Source organism: Quercus robur, chromosome 7 (assembly GCF_932294415.1).
Source record: "Quercus robur chromosome 7, dhQueRobu3.1, whole genome shotgun sequence".
In the NCBI taxonomy this organism is placed as follows: Eukaryota; Viridiplantae; Streptophyta; class Magnoliopsida; order Fagales; family Fagaceae; genus Quercus; species Quercus robur.
The window spans coordinates 13,317,028-13,332,607 of NC_065540.1; the positions used below are offsets into that span (position 1 = coordinate 13,317,028).

The following is a 15,580-nucleotide window of genomic DNA, read 5'->3' on the forward strand; positions in this document are numbered from 1 at the left end:
GCCTTAAGAACCACTTTATGGGAAAAAAGCAAGGACCCGTGTGAACTGCGGTCAGACCTCACGGTTCTGAGAACTGTGAACGATTCTAGCGATTCTCACGGTTCCTTTTTTTTTTTTCAGCAAATATCGGCTGAAATTAAAGATTTGGCCAGCATGCACTTTGGACTTTTTTCAGATTTGGAACCAGAAGATTTGTGAGGGAAAAAAAACAAATTGAGAAGAAGAAGATGACAAAGTAGGGGCTGTGTGAAGTTGAAGCAGCAAGCTAGCAACCCAGCACAGATCGCTAGTCACGGCCTTCATCTTCATCTTCTGCTCCTATTTCTTCTTCTTTCTTCTTTTTCTCCTTCTTCTCTTTCTTCTTTCCGTCTCCATAGCTGTGGTTTCTGAGTTTCTCACATTCTCTTTGTTTGTGCTTGTTTTGAATTGTTTTCAAAGTCCCTTCATGTGACTTGCATTGGGAAAGAAAAAGACTTTTGATTTTTGAATTAAAGATGGCAAAATGTTTCACCCGTTAGATCTTTGAGCCCGTGATGTGGCACTAGACACTTCTTTGTATTTTCCCCAGTAATGGTACAATGAATAGAGAGAGCATGCTCTTTTGTTTTTGTTTTGTTTTGTTTTGTTTTGTTTTTTTTGTTTTTTTTTTTTTTGCTGCAAGTCTGGTACATTGTGGACATTACTGCACAGTGCACAATTTTCATAATTAATCCATCTCGTGACATAGCACAATGTCATAATTAATCCATCAATTGTCATAATTAATCCATTTGAAGAACCTAAGTTTTGACCATTCAAACTTTGATATGTCTTGCTATATCATAATTGTGACAAAAAAACTGTGAAATATTTTGTAATATTAGATTTTCTCGTTTAAAAAAAATTGTAAATATTAATTAAAAGTACTTATAATATTTTATTTGTTACATTTTTCGTGTGTGTTCTAATAAGTATTATTGTTTACTCAAAAACAAAAGTTTAAATAGTAGAAAAAAAATAGTGAGTCAACAAATAGTATATAATAATTATTAAATAAATATTTTAATTTAAAATTACTAAGTGTCCTTCTAATTCCTATATTATTACAGTATTACTATCATGAGTTCAACTAATCAACATATAAATAAATAAAGAAATATTATATCTGTGTATACTTAGGATATGATATTTCTTATTTGTCCTGTGAAAGTTATGATATGAAAAAATACATTTGAAAGATAGATTTCTATATTTAATTGGGTCATTTAATTTAATTTTTCTATTTATACTAATTTTTAATATGTTTATTTATATTTAAATAATTATTAAATTAATTATGATGTCATCACGGTTTGACCTCGGTTGAACCTCAGTTCGACTTTAAAAACCTTGAATCTCTCTCTTTTACGGTTCAATGAACAGTCTGGGTTTGAAAATCTTGTATAGGGGTTGATATGCCAAAGTCCGTTTCCAAATTGTTTTAGTAGGAGGAGTTTTAAACCAAAACAAATTTCTATTCCTATTTAAAAAGGAATTCCAAATCAAGTAAGAGACAAGATTTATAATAGAGTTTGATAACTTCAAATAACAGTAACCCAAAAAAAAAAAAATTCATTTCTTATCCAAATTCAATAAGGAGTCGAACTCCTAATTCAAGCCATATTCTATAGATATCAGATAACAGAAGAGAAAAATGAAGAGGCTTCTCCCTTCATTGACTAAGAAAGGATCAGGCAGATTCTAGAGTACCAGAAATCTTTGTATTTGTCTTCATCTTCTTCTTCCTTGTATTTTTCAGCTCCTTTGTGTTCTTCGTTTTCTTCCTCCCGGAGAAGTAACAGTTTGTTAGAATTGAGGAAAGATGGAAGCACATTTTGAGGAGATTATTTGATATGGAGCATACTAGTTTGCACAGTTTTTGGAGGATTACAGAGTCTCACCTATGATAAAGACTATACCTTGTGGGGGCAGTGATACAGTGGCAGTTTTCGGAGCATACTAGTTTGTGTCCCAGAGTTAATTCACGCAATACCAATCAGCAAGATCCTCCTTGAAGAACTAATATATGTGTTGGCAAAGGATACAATGCTCTAAGATTAGTCTTCCCATGACACTTCCTTCTTCAATTCTCAAATTTCTAGTTTGCTTGTTCCATAGGTGTATCCCATAGGTCTCTCTACTGAGCCGAAGCAGCTTGGCTTGTACCCATATAGAATCACCTGCGTTTGCTGGCTTCTGAAAAAGTCTGTTTATCCTAATCCAATCAACAGGATAGAAGGCCATAGGTGGCAAGACTGTGAAGTTATAGCCAGGTTTCTCTCTTATTCTCTCAACCACTCTGGAAACCAAATAGGGACCATTGTGATCCCACTTATTTCCATCAAAAGTCGAAGCAAATTCCTCGATGAACTTGAGCAGAAGTGGATGATTCACTTCAAAGATTAAAACTGCATTGTTCAACCTGGTCCAGTTCTTAGATTCCATATTTATACTTTGTGCACCAATCAAGTTCTTCAACCCACTAAAAGGCTTTAGAACAATAAAATCTGTATCCAAGTAAACCCCACCATACTTGTACAATACTACAAGCCTCATCAAATTGGATAAATTCTGAGCTATTGGAATCTGACCAGGGTCCTTGTTCCCACTTTTCATCTCCTTAAACCAAGCCTCAGCTGGGGTATTCTTGAATAGAAATGCCAAGTCCGGGGTCACTGGTTTAACTTTGAATCCTCTATCTACTAGAGGTTTTAGAATCCTGTACCCTGTTATAGAGTCCAAACTTCTTGATAAAATCATCAAACATCCAGTCGGGTGTGCTTTGAAAAGGCTTTCCAAGGCCAAGAATTCTCTTCTTCCAAAAAACCTTGCTGGTGCAATCCAAGTCATGAAGAATTGTGCCTCACAGCCACTATTAAAGAATTCCAAAACCCGACTATGAAATTGGCGTGTCAAGTTGTTGGACTTGAGTATCTCTAGCTCCGGTAACTTTCTTCGGAACCACACCAGTCTTTCTTCTTTTGAAACATTGTCCGGTGGAATAAGAGGGTCCTGAGTCTCAGAATCTTCTTCTTCAACAACTTTCTCTTGTGTTGGAATTAATGGCGCTGTGGTATTTAGAGTAGTGGACTCAAACTCAAGTGCTGGTTGTTCTTGGTTATTGTGATCAGTCTCATGGGGATCAATAATTTCATTGGTTTCGAAGTCAAAAGTAGTAGTTATGGAAAGATTGGAAACGATGCTGTCAGCATAGAGGAGAAACAATATGGCTGCAAATGAAATGGTGGAGAAGATGGAATTTTTGGGTGTGCGGCTAAGTAGCCTGTAAGCAAACATCTTTTGAGACATTTTTTTGGGTGACATGAGAGACTTGAATAGTAAAAGAAAATTCTCTGATAATAAGGTAGCTCTCTGGATGGCATGCATGGTGATCAGAGCAAAGTGGTATATATACAAAGTTTTGCATGTAGTTGATTTAAGAATTTTGCACCAGGCTTGGAGCCTTGAGCGTTAAAAACATGTGTGATAAGGAGTCGAGTCATGATGAAATAATTAGACCAAAAAGTGGGGATTTATTAGGTTGAATCACTGGTGTGGTGTGGTCCATCAGCTAGCTATATGAAGACAGTGATTGAAACATATGTGGTGTCATTTGCTTTCGTTTATATTGTTAAGAACCTAGGCAGTGATAATGTGATATGTGTGTAAGTTGGATCTGATCAGCTAGTTATATGAAGACAGTGATTGAAACATATGTGGGGTCATTTGCTTTCGTTTATATTGTTAAGAACCTAGGCAGTGATAATGTGATATGTGTGTAAGTTGGATCTGTGATAAGGAGCTAAAAACCATTGAAATCTTGTTTAATTTTTTTTTTTTTTTTTTAAAGAATAAAAACCCTTTGAAATCTAAAGAGAAGTGCCAAATTTTTTATTAATTTTACAACAAAAAGTTTTTCAAATGACATGATAAAGAGTGTGATTGGTGTTACATTAACAACATAATAAATAAATTTTTTTTGTTATTTTTTGTCATCTACTGTATTTAAAAGTAAGTGATATTAGGGATACAATTGTTCTACCAATTTTACTAAAGTTATACAAATTGATTTCTCATCTATCACATAAAAGTAATTTATATATTTATTTGTGAGTTGTTAAAGTGATATCAATTACATTCATTGTAACGTTAAGATTATAAATCTTTTATAATAAATTTTGTAATATTTTTAACATTTTATTTTTTTTTGAGAATCTTTTAAGTTGATGTATTATTTGCAAAGTTTACATAGTAAAATTTATAACATCCCATAGATTACTCAATGGTAAATCAATCTGCAGTGCAGTAGTTTATAAAGATTCCAAACCTGTTTTTTTTTTTTTTTTTTTTGAAGAGATTCCAAACCTGTTAATTTAGTACCAACGGGGAAGATAGATGAATATACAGTAAAAGGACTTCTACAGCATCTTAGTATTGGGGTGGATCAGTGAAAATTCTTGCAACACTTGAAGTTATATCGATTGTAGATTCTATTGTAGATAATATTGCTGCAAACCAAAATTTCCTTCAGTTTGTAACCTGGTATATTTTCATAAATGCATTTGTTCTTCAATGAATCAAAATTAATTATGTACGTTATTGTTATAGTTTTTATTTCCAATTTGACAGCCTTTTAGGCATTTAATCATTTACACCCATTACATCGCTAAATCAATTTAGGAGTAATGAGTAATTATATAGTCAAATCGATCCATTTTTAGGTTACCAAAAAAAAAAAATTCCATTTAATAGAGCATTTATAGAAACATATCGTGGAATCAAAATCGAGTAATACTCATGATTAAAAAATGACCTCTCACTTTAAGAACATGATTCGTACGTATTTGCATGCACTAAAATTTTTTTTTTCTTTGTTTTTATTTTATCACCCTAAGTCTAAAGTCCTTAAGTTTGTTCCAATTGGATAAGATGAATAGATTTCTACTTTTTACAGGAATCACAACCTCTAAGCATTGGACCGGATTGGAGATTGCAAATTTCACATTTGATAATTTTCAAAATTGCATATGTTTGTTTGTTTTTATTTTTTACTTTCAGTTTCAGGATCAAAATATTATTCTTATCTTAAGAGTTTTTGTTACTCAACTAAAACCTTTTACTATTTCCATTAATGATATCGTTACATTTATGCATATAATTCAGCTTGTTGCACTTGTACCTCCTTAATTAATAACATTATCAACCATATATCTTTTAAATTGTTGCAACTTGGAACTTTAATGAGTTTTTGTTAACTAAGAATAACTATATATAGACCTAACTAATTCTTCATTACATAGTGTTCTTTCATGAGTAATATTACAGTTATAAATTATTTTACAATATTTTTACAAACTATTGATGTGGCAAATTCTTATTAGTTCTAATACGGGTCCACCACTAACATCATATTTATGTTTATCAATGATTATTTGGAAATTACTAAAGCCACATCAGCAATTTGTAAAAATGTTGTAAAATAATTTGTGTTTATAGCATTACTCATTCTTTCATATCATTACGGCACATTCTTGTTTTTATTAGTATATACGTGTCAAATATGATAAAGTAAATGAAAAAAAAAAAAGATTCTTAATTATAAAAAAAAAAATGCCAAAAGGTGAGTAAAAAAAAAAAAAAAAAATCTTACTAGAAAAAATAAAAAAGAAATATATATTGTGAGTTTCAATTAACTCAACTAATAAAGTCTTTGATAGTTGAATAATAAATCTGATATTCAATCCCCCGTCTATACCAAAAACCAATTGATCTCTTAGTCTAATAATAAAGAACTGTCATAACGCAAATTTTCAAATGTTTAGACCGAAAAGAAAATGGATTTGACAACTATAGTGCAAAATCTAAGAGGGTGTTTGGTACATGCACTTAAAAATTGAAAACATGTGTTTGAAAACATATGTGAAAATATATGTAGATGAAAAAGTGTATGAAAATATGTGTAATATAATTTAAAAACTGAAAATTTGTATTTGAGTGAGTATACCAAACGGGACCTAAGACTCTAGACATTAATTCAAGAAGCCCACACAATAAAATCAGATATATGTCCAACTCTTTATAAAGTTTTACCATAAACCATATCATATTCCATTGAATCAGCCCAAATATAATGGGCCCAGACAAGTCCAAAGACCATAATTTCCTCGTTGATTAAAACCTTATCCAACCATTTCTCACTCACTCTCTCTCTCTTTCTCTCAAACTCAAGCTCAAAATCATGGCGTCTATGGTACTCATAGCTCCTTCTCCACCTCCTACCTCTTACCAATCACTTACTCTATCTTCTCGCTTTTCCTTCTCCAAGTCCCAAACCTTAGCCAACTCTCTCTCCTCCTCCTCTACTGTTTCTCTCTCACTCTCTACAGTTACTTCACCCACGCTCCCTTCAGGTAACCCATTTACCAATCTTTACGTGTTTGTGTTTGTGGGTTTTTCTCTAATGTTTTGATTTTTCTACTTTTTCAGTGTACTGTGGCAGAGGCGATAGGAAAACCGCTAGAGGAAAACGTTTCAACCACTCCTTTGGCAATGTAAGGCTAATAATTCTTTAATTATTTTCTATTTTTTTTTAAGTAAGAAAATAGTTATTTTAATTTTGTTTTTGTTTTTTGTGTTTTTGTTTTTGTGGAAATATAAAATAGGCTCGGCCAAGAGACAAGAACAAAGGGAGAGGGCCACCGAAGGTACCGGTTACTCCGGCTCCGCCAAAGAAAGATAAGTTCGAGGATGATACAATTGTCAAGATTGAAATTGATGAATCTCTGTCTTCTAACTAATAGTGCAAAGTATTTTTAATTTTTAATTTTTTTTCCTTTTTTTTTTTAATGTTAATTTTGAACCTCGGAAAGCTTTATTTTGTTGTTGTTGTTGTGATTATTTCACTGTTGTGGCTGTATGATTTTTACAATTTGCTTTCTACTTATGGCAGTGCTCATATATAACATTAGAGGGCCACGTATTGAGTTTCTTTCTTTTTAATTTTTTTTAGTGCTTGTGTATCTTATAATGCAAAATACAATACCAAAAAAAAAAAAATAAAAAATTGATTCACCAAACGATTCACGTTTTAAAAACTATGCTCACAATCTTCTGTGACTCAATTTGCTGTGTTTTGGGACTTTGAAGCAAGAAGACTCATGAATATTTTACAATGATGATGTTGTAGATCATGTTAATACCTTCTTTGTGGGATGCCCAGATGGGCCAGGTCTAGTTTAGCAATCAAGGCTTCAAGAATTGTTAATACGTGCAAGCAAGTTTTGTCGGCTTCCTTGCTTCCAATAGTTAGGACCCAAAGGCCCAATCATGTTACATCTTCCCCAATTTCATTATGTCTGATGGAATTGTTCAATTCTATGAAGAGGTTTATGTAAAAACACAATAACAAAAGAGAACTACCTTAAATACTTATGATCAAGGCAGTACTCACATGTAACTTAAAGTGCTCCTATATATGCTAATTATTTTAGTTACTAGTTGGTATTATTGGCAATTACAGTGCTGGATATTTCTGCATTACCCTTGTAAAAAAAAAATGCTCTCAATTTACTTCTAAAACGGAGAAAATTCACTTCCGAGTGTGCATTCAACCTACAAACCCACAAAACCAACCCGTTTTCCTTGGCAGGTGGGATGGGTTGGGTTGTAATTTTATTTTTAGTCTCGGGTTGGATATGGGTTGATTTCTACACATGTGATGGGTTGGTTGGGTTGAAAAAACCCTCAAACCCAACCCAACCCAACTTATGCACACTCCTACCTCCAAATAAAGATATATTATTATATAAGATCTTTAAGGCAAATATGGTGGATGACATAAAATTATATATCTTTGGATGCATGAAAAATTCAATCTTTAGCACCAAATAGATTATCTCTATTTTTTTTTTTTTTTTTTGAAATAGAAAAGTAAAACTAAATGAATAAAAAAAATAAAAAAAAGAAAAGAAAAAGAACAAGGTAAAACTAAATCTTCATTATAAAAGAAACTCTCTTCATTTGCTTTGAAATGAAGAGATCCCCCCCTTTCTTATATGTTTCTTTAAAAAATACCCCATTTTCTTATATGTTTCTTGAAAAATGATAGTTAATGAAAGAAGTTTTCTTGAAAAATATAATATTTGTGCCTTTTTTGTAGATCAGCAAATCGTGGTTAGTAAGCCTGAGAACCCTCATACGTCAAAGAAGTTATTAAGAAAAGAAAAATAAAAGGAGTAACTTGTAAATTTCGTGTGCAACAAAAGTGTACTCAACCTGAAGTTATATTTACAAAGAGAAAAGATTAAAAGGCCCCCATAGTCCGATATTCTATATATTATTATTGCCTGAAGCCTTCAGACATAAATGTTCCATATATGTTTGAATCGAGGAATAAAAAGCCTTACATGCCTTCATCTCAGCTTGAATGCTGGTGAAGACTGTGTGTGTGGTGCTGCCCTGCTTCTATGGTTTATGCATAAGAATCAACTCTATTTAGAATGAAACGTGTATTCCTCGCCTGATATAAATACAAACTTGGTTTGGTTTGCTTGTAAAGTTAGCTTCAATTATATAACATTTTATTGTCGGTTCTCTCTGGAGTTTTGGATATATTTATCTAGAGTAGTTCATACATTTGACTGGCTAGAATGTTCAGTCTGGTATTTCCAACTATCTTGAAAACAAAATATAGTAAAGGAAATGTTTCTCATCGCCTGCTTTCACAATTTTTTATGGGGAGTTTTAGCTGTTTTAATTCCATCTTCTAGTTTTTCCTTTGTCCTTCTACTGCTTATCGGCGGCACCAATCCATATATGCTTTGGACGTTGATTCTCCTCTCTTTATTTGTGGCTTCTTCTTAACAAAGAGCTTCCTAATCTTCTTACTTGTCGGAAAGGGGAAAAAAAGTTAGGCAATTAAGGACTAGGGGCTTATAGGGGGCACCTCTTCTTGTTGGATGTTACAGATGAAAATGCCTTCCATTGCTGCATGCATTCATTGATTCTTCATTTTCTTCTTGGTTAAGCCAAAAAAGAGCAAATCCTATGTATTCCACTCTTATTGTTTCAATTCCATTAGTCTGTTTGCATTCTGATATTTGGGGGCCATTTTGTCTTCCATTTAAGTCAAATAAAAAACTACTACGAATTTCCTTTCCATATATTTCATACATATAGCAAAACATTTTACACTACGTCGATATCAGAGATAACAGAAGAGAAGGACGAAGAGGCCCCTCTCTTCACTGACTAAGAAAGGACCACGCAGATTCTAGAGTACCATAAATCTTTGTATTTGTCTTCATCATCTTCTTCCTTGTATTTTTCACCTCCTTTGTGTTCTTTGTTCTCTTCCACCCAGAGAAGTAACAGCTTGCTAGAATTGAGGAAAGGACGAAGCACATTTTGAGGAGATTATTTGATATGGAGCATACTAGTTTGGCACACTTTTGGGAGGATTTAAGTGGCTCACCTAGGATAAAATCTATACCTTTGTGGGGGCAGTGATATAGATGATGAAATTTATGATCCATGGGCAGCCATTAAGCAGTTTGGACCCACCAGTGATTCTGGAACTGATGGTCAAACTAAGTTTACTACAGAAGGTAGTTTTATGGAAAGTGAGTTTGGCTTTGGGAATCGGAAGGTGAAAATTAGCAACCACAAGTTGACTAGGAAAAGCCTTACAGGAGATTGCCAGGATTTGGTTCAGGGAGATGCAGAGGTTTAGATTCAGATGGAAATTGAAAAGGCTTTAGAATTATGATTTGTGGAAGAAAGTTTTGACATTATTCTACATTAGCCATCAATATCACATAGTCAGAAGACTCAGAATAGTGAATGTTTATTTACCATTGTTATGCTGTATGATATTTACTGTCAAATAATTATTGAAAACAACCCAAAAAAAAAAAAAGAGTTAAAAAAGAAAAAAAACAAACAAAGATAACAAGGATATACCCATAACTCGTGTACCAGAGTTAATTCAAGCAATATCCAGTCAACAAGATCTTCCTTGAAGAACTAATATATGTGTTGGCAAAGGATACAGTGCTCTAAGATTAGTCTTCCCATGACACTTCCTTCTTCAATTCTCAAATTGCTAGTTTGCTTGTTCCATAGGTGTACACCATAAGTCTCTCCACTGAGCTGAAGCAGCTTGTCTTGTACCCATATAGAATCACCTTGGTTTGCTGGCTTCTGAAAAAGTCTGTTTATCCTAATCCAATCAACAGGATAGAAGGCCATAGGTGGCAAGACTGTGAAGTTATAGCCAGGTTTCTTTCTTATTCTCTCAACCACTCTGGAAACCAGATAGGGACCATTATGTCCCCACCTATTTCCATCAAAAGACGAGGCAAATTCCTCGATGAACTTGAGCAGAAGTGGATGATTCACATCAAAGATTAAAACTGCATTGTTCAACCTGGTCCAGTTCTTAGATTTCATATCCATACTTTGTGCACCAATCAAGTTCTTCAACCCCCTAAAAGGCTTTAGAACAATAAAATCTGTATCCAAGTAAACCCCCCCATACTTGTACAATACTGCAAGCCTCACCAAATTGGATAAATTCTGAGCTATTGGAATCTCACCAGGGTCCTTCTTCCCACTTTTCATCTTCTTAAACCAAGCCTCAGCTGGGGTATTCTTGAATAGAAATGCCAAGTCTGGTGTCACCGCGTTAACTTTGAACCCTCTATCTACTAGAGGTTTCAGAATCCTGTATCCTCTTCTAGAATCCAAACTTCTTGATAAAATCATTAAACATCCAGTAGGGTGTGCCTTGAAAAGGCTCTCCAGGGAGAAGAATCCTCTTCTTCCAAAAGATCTTGCTGGTGCAATCCAAATCATGAAGAAATGTTCCTCACAGCCACTTTTAAAGAATTCCCTAACCCGACTATGAAATTGGTGTGTCAAGTTGTTTGTCATGAAAACCTTAGACTTCGGCATCTTTTCCTGGAACCAAGCAATTCTTTGTTCTACTGTGACATTAAAAGGAGGAACTAGAGATTTCCAATTTTCATCTTCAACTTCATCAATCTCTTCTTGCATGGAACGCAGTTGCAGTTGCATGTTACCAATACTTGATCTTAGTTGTCCTTGAGCTCTCTCATGTGCCTCCAAGAACTTAGGAATTTCATTGTTACCAGACTCAAAAGAATCATATATGATATTGTCTGTGTAGATGATATAGATCATGGCAACGCCAAATAGTGTGAGGGTAAAAAGGAGAGGAAATCTGGCACGGCTAAGTACCTGGTAATGAAACATCTTAACCTTGATGAATTTTCTCACCATCATCAGAGTTTCAAGCTAAAACAAATAATGGACAAAAGCTTGGCTTATGAAGAAATTTATTGACATTTTTTTTATAAAAAAGAAAAAAAGAAAAAGAAAAAAGAAAACATATAAAACATCACATTGGAGACTTCTAAGATAACTTTTATTTTATTTTTATTTGGAAGGTGACTTTTAAGGTACTTAGTTTTCTAATTCAAATCTCTAGAATCACCCTTCCTCCACTTCCAGTTCTCCACTGCGTATGGAGAACTTGGCACTATTTGATTCTCATCAGGTTGTTTCAGTATGTCCGATAAAACAGCAACAAATGCAATTATTTAATGGCTTATATCTATTCATAAATGTAAGAGCAATACTAAAGACAAAACAGAGGAACCTTAATATAATCTTCATAAGGAAATTGATTTTATTCCTAGTGAAGTTGAGAGGATCCTGTTCTGCCGATCAAGGTGTGCTTACAGTAACTGGAACTTGGATTATGATGTTTTTGGTTGTATTCCCAGGGCCTTTCCTCCTCGTTTTGTGACTTGTGTTGAGGAAAGACTCTTGTATCTTTGAGTCTTTGTTTGCGTGTTTATAACATGTCTTATTTTCCCGGGAAAAGTGAAAGTAAGGTCAGTCAACTTGCCATTCATATCAGCTTGTGCAAAAAATTCTGTATATTTTAGCATAAGAACCAATTTTTTCTATTTTATATACTTGCTTTTCAAAACACCTCATATTAGATTATCTATAATTACACTACATTACATTAAAATATCAAATTTTCTTGATATTTTTTTTTTATAATTGTTTTTCTTTCTTTACAAACAACAACAACCATCCAGCCTCTTCCTTCATCCTCAGGATACGTAGAGGAAAAAAAATTAAATGCAAAGTGAAAAGTGTTAGTGTAAATTTACATAATTACTATAGCAACTTTACATATTTACATAGTTTTAGCTTAACTGACCTAGATGATTTTGAGGCTTAAATGTGTAAAATTGATACATTTTTTTATTTTGCGTTTTCTAATGCATATGCTCTTACAACGTATCTGGAAGTTTTGAAAGGTAGGAGAGTACAGAGTTATTTAGGGATAACAATGGGGCGAAGTGAGATTAGATCATGGGTACCCTATTCCCTTTTTAGGGTAGGCAAAACATGTGTGGGGAAGGAGCGAGATAGGTTGGGTATGATGTATTTTGTCATCTCTAATAAGGTGACTTCAACGTTAATGAGTTAGAGATGAAACAAAGATAGGTGGGGCAATCATGAATTATGATAAAATTAGCTGCGAACCCGCATGTTGCGCGTGATAATTATTTTTATTGTGGTTTTATTAAAAAAGTTTCTACAATTTAAACTAATCTAATAATGAGTAATGTATTTCGTAATTATATTTTTATTTATTATAGGAACAATCATAAATGTAATATAGGAACAATCCAAAACACCAAAAAAGCATAAACTAAAAAAATTTAATAAAATTTAACAATGATTAATTGAACCAATATTAGGATAAAATTTTGTTTTTGATAATCTATTAAGGTTATTTTTTTTTTTGTAGAAATTATAATTTCAGCCGCCCAAAACATATTATCAAATAAAAAATTATTAGGAAATTCTAAGAATTAAATTTCTATACATGCATTGTTATAAAATAATAATAATAAAAATAAAATTGCAAAAGTTAAAATTTGTCACCTATCTGATTATTTTCGTTTGGCTAACATTTGTTTTTCTTTAAATAAATGGCATTATAGAGTACTTCTAATACAACTATTAAGAGTACTTTGTCCACCACAAAGGATTAGAAAATTAACAAAAATTAGTAAAGTCTCATAGTTTAACATCTAAATTGAGCATTATAAAAAATCAAGCTATGTAGCAGAATAAATATAATTATCCAAATTGAAAGTTCAAATAGTGTATAAAACACCCTTGAACGTTTAGACCCCAATAACAAAAATCTCAATTCAAGCTTAATGTCAAACAATAAATGTGCGGAACATGAGCATAAGCTAATAATCGAATCGATAAACAATCTAAACCATAAATAATCACAATCACAACAGTAATTAGATGGTAAAGATAAAGGGAAGAGAGATGCAAACACAAAGATAACACACGATGTGTTATCGAAGAGGAAACCGAAGCCCTCGGTGTAAAACCTCTCCGCCGCCCTCCAAGCGGTAAGTATCCACTAGAAAATGTAGTTGGGATACATGAACAGCAATAGACCCTCCAAGCCTAATCTACCCAGTGTACCTAAGCCCTCCAAGTTTCGTGCTCCAACGAGGTTACGCCAAACCTATTTCTTTTCTAGTTTCCCAGATTCCGCTACTTGACCATAGCATCAACCAATGTAGATTGGTTCCTTCCTAATTGCTTCCCAAAACACCAAACAGCACTCTCACAGTAATGGATATGGTGAGAAAATGTTTTGGTAAAAAGACCTCTCAAGGGTTTAACAATGGAGAGGAAGAGAGTTGAGGAATTTGAAGAGTCTCTTATGTGAAGATTGTGGATGAATCAATCTTGTATAACACTAGGGTTTCTCTCTCAAAATTCTCTCTGGAAGCTCTCTTTCTTTCGTGGGTATAAGGGGTATTTATACTGGGGTAAGAATGGAATGTGAAGAGTCAGGTTTTTCAAAACAGGGCTGACTCGCGGCTTGACTGAGTCGCGAGATCCAGCCGTGAGATACAGAACGGCTAGTTGTCCTATTTTGTCCTGTAGTGCTCCAGCTAGCATGACGCTTCAACTTCTGGCATGCCTGGCACGTGTGCATCTTTTGGCGGCTTGCAGCCGTGAGTCACCCGCGAGATCCAGTCACGAGTCTCTATTTTCTTGCACACTCTTGAGCATTTCATCACACTATCTCACTCACTACCCTTACAACAATCCCACCTAAATACAAGGTTACTAATTGCTGAAATACAAGCAAATTTGGCACGGAATAAAGCCAACAAAATGATTGATTAAATTCAACCTTACACAAATCATGTTATGTAATAGAATAATATTATATTTATTTTATGCTATATTTAATTATTTAGAACACAATAGGATAACATTTAACAATCAAAGAAAGAAAGAAAAAAAAAAAAAAAAAAAACCTAAATCGCATTAACCCAAAATATAGTTTTAAAGAATATAAAAAATTATCAACCTAAAGTAGAGATGCAAGAAAAATAAAAAAAATCCACCAAAAAATTTTAGAGAGAGAAAGAGAGGGAACCTTTTCCTTTTTTTTTTTCTTTTTTTTTTTGTGAGGGAAAACTATGCATAGAATAGAAGAGATAGTGACAAATTTATAGTAAGAGAGTGTGAATAAGAAGAAACAAAAATAAAGGGAAAGAGGAAGAATGATATTAATGTAGAAGGTAGTGGGGAGATGAAAAAGTAAAGGAGGGAGAAAGATTGAAGAAGTAGTGGGGAGATGAAATGGTAAGGGAGAGAGAAAGGTTGGAGAAGTGTAAATATTAAAAAAAATAAATGTTACAAAAAATTATAAGAAAAAAAAAAAAAAAAAAAAAAAAAAAAAAAACAACAACAACAACTAAAGCTTGAAAGGCTTAAAGTTGTTGTTGTTGTTGTTGTTGTTTTTTTTTTTTTTTTTTTTTTTTTTTTTTTTTTTAGCTGAAAAGGCTCACACAAAACCCTAAAACTGAATTGAAAAGTCTTTTGGTTGGGCTGGCTTGATAGTGGAACTAAATAAATAAAAGGTGGGCTGGATTAATTATACAGATTTATTATATAGTGATAGTGGAAGTAAATAAATAAGTCATGGTCTGGATTTATTATAGGGTAATAGTGGAAGTAAATAAATAAGTAGTGGACTGCATTTATAGGGCTAAAAATTGTAAAAATCATTTTAAAATTGTAGGACAAATTATATTTTAAAAAAGAAAAGAAAAAAAAGAATGACGTGACAGCTGATGTGGCGCAACGTGAGAATAGCAGCATTAAACGCTATGCTTCAGCTTTTAGTAATATATAGATATAGATATTGCCAAGTTCTCCAAATTTGCATTCTAGAGCACTTATTACCTAAATAAATAAATAAAAATAGTATATATGTCACTAAATAAGTTAATAAAATAAAAATTAAATTAATAAAAATCACATTCCAAAAATTCTTTTTTTGTAAGTAATTTTAGTTTTCACATTTTATATTTCAAATAATCGCAGACCCACCCGATGCGTGGGAATATATAATTATTTATAATATAATATAATCCATAATTTATTTCTCTAAAATTTATTAATGATA

General features: G+C 33.0%; 3 protein-coding genes across 3 annotated transcripts; 1 reads left to right on the forward strand and 2 right to left on the reverse strand.

Annotated features, from left to right (window-relative positions):
* Positions 1–1,582: 1,582 nt before the first annotated feature.
* On the reverse strand, positions 1,583–3,383 carry LOC126690840 (uncharacterized). The gene has a single exon (XM_050385965.1). The coding sequence runs from the start codon at positions 3,340–3,342 to the stop codon at positions 2,038–2,040; it is 1,305 nt and encodes a 434-aa protein (XP_050241922.1). The 5' UTR covers positions 3,343–3,383; the 3' UTR covers positions 1,583–2,037.
* Positions 3,384–6,197: 2,814 nt separating this feature from the next.
* LOC126692339 (30S ribosomal protein S31, chloroplastic) lies at positions 6,198–7,006 on the forward strand. Its single transcript, XM_050387917.1, has 3 exons — positions 6,198–6,428; positions 6,505–6,569; positions 6,681–7,006. The coding sequence occupies exons 1-3, from the start codon at positions 6,257–6,259 to the stop codon at positions 6,813–6,815; spliced, it is 372 nt and encodes a 123-aa protein (XP_050243874.1). The 5' UTR covers positions 6,198–6,256; the 3' UTR covers positions 6,816–7,006.
* Positions 7,007–9,942: 2,936 nt separating this feature from the next.
* Positions 9,943–11,398, reverse strand: LOC126690841 (uncharacterized). Its single transcript, XM_050385966.1, has one exon. The coding sequence runs from the start codon at positions 11,320–11,322 to the stop codon at positions 10,042–10,044; it is 1,281 nt and encodes a 426-aa protein (XP_050241923.1). The 5' UTR covers positions 11,323–11,398; the 3' UTR covers positions 9,943–10,041.
* Between the last annotated feature and the right edge of the window lie 4,182 nt (positions 11,399–15,580).

Bases quoted from the DNA above. Each gene is read 5' to 3' on its own strand.
- LOC126690841 (XM_050385966.1), bottom strand. From the start codon at position 11,322: ATGATGGTGAGAAAATTCATCAAGGTTAAGATGTTTCATTACCAGGTA.
- LOC126692339 (XM_050387917.1), top strand. From the start codon at position 6,257: ATGGCGTCTATGGTACTCATAGCTCCTTCTCCACCTCCTACCTCTTAC. The intron at 6,429-6,504 runs GTAACCCATTTA...CTACTTTTTCAG, and splicing joins TTCACCCACGCTCCCTTCAG to TGTACTGTGGCAGAGGCGAT. The intron at 6,570-6,680 runs GTAAGGCTAATA...AATATAAAATAG, and splicing joins TCAACCACTCCTTTGGCAAT to GCTCGGCCAAGAGACAAGAA.
- LOC126690840 (XM_050385965.1), bottom strand. From the start codon at position 3,342: ATGTCACCCAAAAAAATGTCTCAAAAGATGTTTGCTTACAGGCTACTT.